Raw genomic sequence first — 7,411 nt, forward strand, 5'->3', positions numbered from 1 at the left:
TGTGCGCATTCAGAACAAGTTTAAGGTCAGTAAAAACCACCTGGAGTATGTTGAACAAGTCAGTGTCTGTATGTCAAATGTAGGCTATGTTGGTGACTGTTGGCGTTTTGAATATAAATAGCATTGAAGGGCAGGGTTAGGGTCCAGTTCCTACTCAATCAATCAATCAATCAATCAAAGCTTTATTTGTATAGCGCATTTCATACCCAGAGGCAACACAATGCGCTTTACAGAGAACAAGGGAGGTGGGCATACGTCCCACCCCTACATATTCCAGAGGGAAGCAAAAAAAACAATATTGAAGAATCTAGGGAGAAATGTCTCTAACATCTACAGAGTATTACTGCTATGTATTTGATTTAATGTGTTTTTTTGTTTTCACGTGGACACTGTGTAGTCGAGTGAGTGAGAGTGAGGGAGACAGCTGTAAGTGCTGCTGCTGTGGCCGTTCGGGGTAGTGGGTGTCAAGAGGTCACACTTAGGCCACAGGGGGGGCCTCTCCTCTGGGGTATTAATGGCACATCTCTATGGGATACTATCAACAGACACCACCCAGACTGACAACCAATGGTGATTATGATACCATGTTAGGGTGACAGGCGACACATCTGTATGGTCACTCCTCCACCAATCTAGCTTCACTAGGCCCTAAACGGGCAGGCCTAGGCGTGGGGGGTGGGCCGAGAGAGCAATATTTAACGTTTCAACCAAACCTTGAGACTTCGATTTGGAACCGGTAGGCAACTCAGCCGGACAGATTCGCTGCTCCCAGCAGGCAGGCACGCTGATAACACCATGCGGGGAGAGAAGTCAAAGGCCACGACTTCGTGCCACAGCCGCTGCCAGCAGACAAGCAGGGAGAGAGAGAGACTAGGGAAACATCCCAGTGTTCCATGTGATTGTATTTTTGTACAATAAATCTATCATCTGTCTCCGCTTCCAATCCCGTGTTGGGTGATTTCATCAATGACTATCACAACAAGAAGGCTATTAACATTGTGGTTCATAATTAGATGGTGCTGCAACTCTTATCAAGGCTTACAAAAAAATACACAACGCAGAGCAACAGAAGAAGAAGAGCGCCAAAAGCCAAAAGAAAAGTGAGCTGTAAAAATTCTTCCCTGACCCCTCTCAACAAGGCGATCGAGCAAGCTCCTGGAGTATGTTTGTCTACCAGCAAAGAACATTTATAATTACATTTTCAAAGTAAGAGAGGCTGAAAACATCATAGGAGAGACATGGCTCTATCTCGCTAGCTACGGTTAAGCTGCAGGCTAAATGCATTTCTTCTGAGCTAGTCCCGCTAAACTCTGAGCAACTCTGACATTATCAAATTCATAGCATACCGACTTATAGTGCTGCGGTATTTATTGAGTGTTGCCTGCTCGGGATCATTGAAATTAGTTTCCCGTTTCAAAGTTTAGAGGAATGAATTAAGCTGTGGTGTCTGGTGGGTCAAGGTATGCCAGAGCCAGAGGAGCGGCTTCTACTGCACGTGTGAATTTTTTGCATGCCCTGACGGAAGGTTTCTAGGCAACAGAGAACCTGATTTAATCAAGAGTGGACAGCGCAATAATTGATTACATTGATTAATATTCCCTTCTATGTATTGTGTCACAGCATTCTGATCGCATCCTGTCAGGTAGAAAATGTCTATCTATGAATTAAGCACAATATAACGGGTGGTAGGTCATCCTGAGGAGGTAGGCCAACTTTTCAGAATGCCTTTAAAGAGAGCATTTGGTGTCTTGTCTATTTTACACCCCCAACAACAGCGATCCTTATGCACCTTTGTCCTCTGTCAATGTTGAAAAGAGTGATCATATTGAATGAATGGTAATGGGCTGCCTCTATCACGTCACCTGACCACCTCTGCCATGGCCTCTGCCTTTCTGTGGATTCTCAAAGATATGGGACTGTGCTGGGTGAATTTCACTGCTTACATCCTCCTCCTTTATTCCTGCCTGCTTCTCACTTCATTTCAAGCCTGTATTTCCACTCAGGGTTCACTGAGGGAGACCCTCGTTTTCGGTGGAGCTGACTTAATTGCTCCTCCAAATTCTGGAGCTTGGCCTGAAGCCCTGTGAGTTGATATACCCATGTAAATTCACACTTACACACACTCTATCTTGTGGTCTTCTTATTTGCATGTCCACTTTTCAATCTCATTCACCAGAACGTTATTTTATGGCCCCTGCAGATAACTCAGTCAGCTTCCTTTCACTCCATGACCCGTCCATTGTCCTTACAAGGAGACAAAATAATTTCACTTTAAATGACGTTCATACGTTGATGTATATACATAACTGTACTGGTCAGTTACTTTGCATGCACACAATATCTATTATCGCTACAGTCAAGTCAAGCTTAGTCAAGTCCAGTCAGCAGTCAGCTAGGCCAAGCATATTTTATAACTAGTCGTCTCTTTTCCCAAGCAGGTCTAAATTTTGTGAACCTCGGTTCCTTTATAATCTAGTGTACTAATGTACAATGCCCATACGGCCGTTGTGCTTTTTGTTCTGCCCCATCCATCCATCCATCCATCCATCCATCCAGCTATCCGTGAGTAGGTCTGTGACCCCTACAGCAAACTCTGCGGGGCACCACATGTGGGCTATAGGAAGCATTACTCAGAACAACAGGAGTAGATTTAATGTCTGAATCATTTAAAATTCATCATTTCAAATCATCACCTCCGGTGTACACCAGAAACCAAAACTATCATTTTTTCTTTCATGCTAGAAGCGTTGCAAAGAGTGATCATATTGAATGAATGGTAATGGGCTGCCTCTATCACGTGCCCTTTGCATTGGTCCTCTTGGCCAGTAGACACCTGACCACCTCTGCCATGACCTCTGCCTTTCTGTGGATTCTCAAAGATATGGAACTGTGCCGTTTGCATTCCACTGCTTACACCCTGCTCTATTTCTGCCTGTCCCTGCTTCCCACTTAATTGCTCCTCCAAATTCTGGAGCTTGGCCTGAAGCCATGTGAGTTGCTGATACACCCATCCAAATTCTCACTCACACTCAAGGGTGTAGTGGTGACTAAAGAAGTGGGTATACAATTTGACTAAACAAATGCGTATACTGTAGCAGAAATGTTAGTTTTTACTCCATATACCTCTGTATACCTTCCACTACAACACTGCTCACACTCTATCTCGTGGTCTTCTAATTTGCATGTCCACTTTTCAATCTGATTCACCAGAACGTTATTTTATGGCCCCTGCAGATAACCCAGTCAGCTTCCTTTCACTCCATGACCCGTCCAATTCAAATTAAATTACTCTAAATGGCGTAATGTTTGTACACGGTTGATATGCTGGTCAGTTACTTTGAATGCATGCGGAATTTGAATGTGTGCACATATCATTTAGAGCCTATTAAATTTTGGTCTTGAATTCAGCATCTTACATTAAGGGCAAGTCATGATCTTGTTGAGGTACCTGCCAAGATGGTTTCACACTATGACTTCAGTAATGACCAGTACAAATGTCACAGGTTCCTGTAACACGGAGGTCAGACCCAATTGCTAAATGTTTATTAAAATAATGGCACCACGAGGGAAGGAAAAAGAAAAAAAAACTAAAGAATAAAACCAAGGTACAAACTCAAGGAGTGGAGAACAAAAGACAAATTGGCGTTTTTTTGGACTTGTCTAAGGAATTTGACACCATTGAGCTAGACATTCTTGTCAATAAGTTGCAACACTATGGCATCAGAGACCTAGCGTTAGACTGGTTCAGAAGCTATCTATCTGGAAGATATCAATATGTCTATGTAAATGATTAAATAAAATCATTCTATAAATCCATCAATCATGGGGTTCCCCAGGGTTCCATTTTAGGGCCGCTTCTCTTCATCTTATATATAAATGATATTGTTAACTCCACATCTGTACTACATCAAGTATTATTTGCTGATGACACAAACTTGTTTTTTTCCCATATGGATCCAACAACACTTGAACAAATCATAAACAATGAGCTAGTGAAAATAGATATCTGGTTCAGGTGTAACAATCTCTCTCTTAACGTCAGTAAAACAAATTACATAGTCTTTCGTTCAAATAAAAAACCTGACATCAAACAAATCTGTCTCACCATAAATGGACAGAGTATCAAAAGAGTCAGCTCTACAAAATTCCTGGGGATCATCATTGATGAATTTCTGAACTTTAAATGTCATATTGATGCTCTAACAAAAAAACTGTCCAAATATACTGGTCTGTTTTTTAAGCTGAGACACTTCCTTCCACTCTCTGCACTTCTCACTCTATATAAAACTTAATTTGAGCCTCACTTACATTACTGTAATATCATATGGTGTAACACATTTCCAACCTATTTACACAAACTAAAGACTCTCCAAAGGAAAGTCATACGTGCCATATCATGGTCTGAATATAACTCTCCAACCAAAAACACTCTTCTACCGTACAATCTGCTGAGGCTTGCTGACTACAAACATTATCAGAATGCTTGCATAATGTACCAGATTGCTTATAAACTAAACCATAAATTATGTAACCTCATTCCAGTCTTCTCTCCTCATCATACCTATAGCACCTGTTTCAGTATTGCATACAGAGGACCACAGATCTGGAATGAGCTTGAAGAGAGTCTAAAAATGTCACATTCTATCTTAATCTTTAAGAAAAAACTGAAAACACAACTTCTATCAACTTATATCCACTGATTATATCAAGAACATCCTGTACTCCAATGTTATTCTTATTATTTATTTTATTCATTTATACTAATGTTGAAACCTAATGTAATACTGGGATTGTCTCTATTGTCTGTTATATGTCTGTGTTTGTTATGTGTTTGTTATATATGTTGTTGCACACTGCTGTTGACTATTTGCCACTGTGTTTGTGGAAGACTGGGCCCCCTACTAAAAGCTTTAAATAGCTTCCTTGGGGTGACCCTTTCATACATCCATGTACTGTACAAATTCATAAAGTATGCTCCATGATGATGTATGAATGAAACCTAAACCAAACCAAAACAAAGCTGGGAAGAAAAACTTTCAAGATGGCACAGTAGACAGCAGGGATAACGCATTGTGAATAGTGAACAAAGAACAAAAAGGCTATACATGTACATGTACTACACTACATGTAGACTATATACTGTATACACTGACTAACAAGACACAGGTGGAAACCAATGAAACAATCAATGGCACAATCAATGGCACAGGTCTCCTCTCAATCAATCAATTCAGGCCGTAGTGGTTTCCCGAGCTGCCCAAACATGGCTGGGCCAGCCATTCACCTCCATTAATTATTTGGACTAGAGTTACTCAAAAGTAACATACTGCTTTTCATGAAACTCGGTGGAGGGGTTTAGAACCCATTAAATTTGGGAGTGGAACCGGATCACGCGGTGAATCCACAATCCGCCCAAACATGGCCCGCCATTCACCTCCATTAATTTTTTTCGCCAAATGTAGCAATACCAAACGTGAACAAAATCCATTCATGGGCGTAGGTCTGTGCTCACTGAACACCATTTCTAGTTCAGTATGAAGTGTGTTTGCAAGTAAAGGGCAGGGTATAGGAATACCAATGTGCCTGATAAGTAAAGTGGGCGGGAATAGTCACTCCTACTGCCTATGTGCCTGATTAAAAGGCGGTCGACTTGCTGTGGAGAAGCAAACACATCCAGCAGAGAAGACAAGTTCACACCCAAGCTCTTTGTTTGGTGAAAACATGAGACTTCCAGTGTTGATTGTCTGCGCTTTTCTGCTGCAATGCATTCTGGGTATGGACGAAGATGAGCCCCCAAAGCTCACCATTGTGGAACGATCGCAAACCGTCACTAATGAGGTCGTGAACACGGTAGAGACCAGTAACAGCGCTCGACGCCGGCGGAGCCCCACTCCTTTCCCGATTCTCAAGGACATTCACAGCACCCACCTCAAATGGGTTCTCTTTGACGGCTCTCTACCTCAATGGGCTGTGAAGGTCGACATACCTGAAACAGGAGAGATCTATATCTGTGCTCCCCTGACTGGCTGCAATGGGCCTGACAGGCACGCTGGCTACTACAACCCTTCCGAAGGCCCGTACTGTGACCACAAATGTGAGTACGGGGATTTCCAAGTGAACACAGAAGGGCCGTTCGAGGTCTTGGTCAACGAGCAGAACCTCGAGCTGTTGGAGTGGAAGCCATATGAAGGTGAAGGTAAACACGAGGGCGGAATTTTGTCACATAGCAATGGTGGCTTTTTGTTAGGAAAAAATCAATATGGCATCGGATATATATTTGGATGGTTCCTGTTTGTGATAAAAAGTGGCAGGGGCTTTGACGTTCAACCCTTCGATGTCCTTGTCATGGAAACGGATCAGTACACACAGAAGGTATTCGACGTGCAGTACCAACTTGATGGACTGTCTGTGTTAGCCCAAGAACTGACCGTGCTCAGCCAGATGAGAACCAAAAACAAGAACTGCCATCAAATAGACAAGGAGGTCCATCTTCAGAAGGACACCCAGAGAGTGAGCACCTGGGAATCCGCCTCCACAGACACCACCGGTCATGGCATGACTGCCTCCATATCAGCGTCTCTGGAAGCCTCCTTACTTTCAGTCGTTTCAAGCACCGTAGAAACAGGGGTCTCCGTAAAAGCAGACTACTCCAACGCCAAAACCCTCACCAACGGCAACTCCCTCACAGAGACAATCAGTAACAAGCTTGTCGTCAAAACACCGGTCCCGCCCAACCAATCTTGCATGGTGAAACTGACTGGGAGGAGCTTCAAGTTTAATGTCCCGTTCACAGCACAACACACCAAGACATATACAGACGGAAGAGTCCATACCACCACAGTGTCTGGGACCTTCAAAGGAGTCCAGGTGGTGGACATCGATGCTGAGGCGGAGCGCTGTCAACCCATCCCCGACGCTGAACCTTGTGGTCGCTAAACATGACATACAGTAGCACTTTAAAAATCAATATCTTAAATCATAAATAGTCCTTTGCTGTGTGTATGGAATTGATTTAGACACAATCCTATTTCAAGTGATTTCAAATGCTTTTAATTGTCAGGCAGGTTTAGGTTTTGGGAAAAGCCTGTTGGCTCTAGACAAGGCCAATAGAGCACAGATAAGTGATTGAAATTATTACAAATTGTATTTTAGGCCCAGGTCTTTGACACAGCTACTTTCAAGAGAAGCACGTTATAATTTTCTTGGTGTCTGAATGTTGATTTTCTCTGGCTTGATTAATACAAAATTAAAGATCATACTTTTCTGAGCAAACTTTTTACTTTTAACTAAAACCATGCATAGTCATTTCAGAACAGTAGAAATTCAACTCAAAGCCTCATTATAACATACCTGTATCCATTGACATCATTATAGCAACTCACAATTGAATAGTAAAGTTATTTTTTCTTGT

General features: G+C 42.4%; 1 protein-coding gene across 1 annotated transcript; it reads left to right on the forward strand.

The window, feature by feature from the left end:
- Positions 1-5,775: 5,775 nt before the first annotated feature.
- On the forward strand, positions 5,776-6,936 carry LOC311312906 (natterin-4-like; the record flags this gene model as incomplete). The annotated part of the gene is made up of 1 exon (XM_084442914.1): positions 5,776-6,936. One exon carries the CDS (start codon positions 5,776-5,778, stop codon positions 6,934-6,936), a length of 1,161 nt encoding a protein of 386 aa, XP_084299040.1.
- Positions 6,937-7,411: the final 475 nt, after the last annotated feature.

The sequence above is a fragment of the Borostomias antarcticus genome (genome assembly GCF_949987555.1).
Source record: "Borostomias antarcticus genome assembly, chromosome: 9".
Classification (NCBI taxonomy): Eukaryota; Metazoa; Chordata; class Actinopteri; order Stomiiformes; family Stomiidae; genus Borostomias; species Borostomias antarcticus.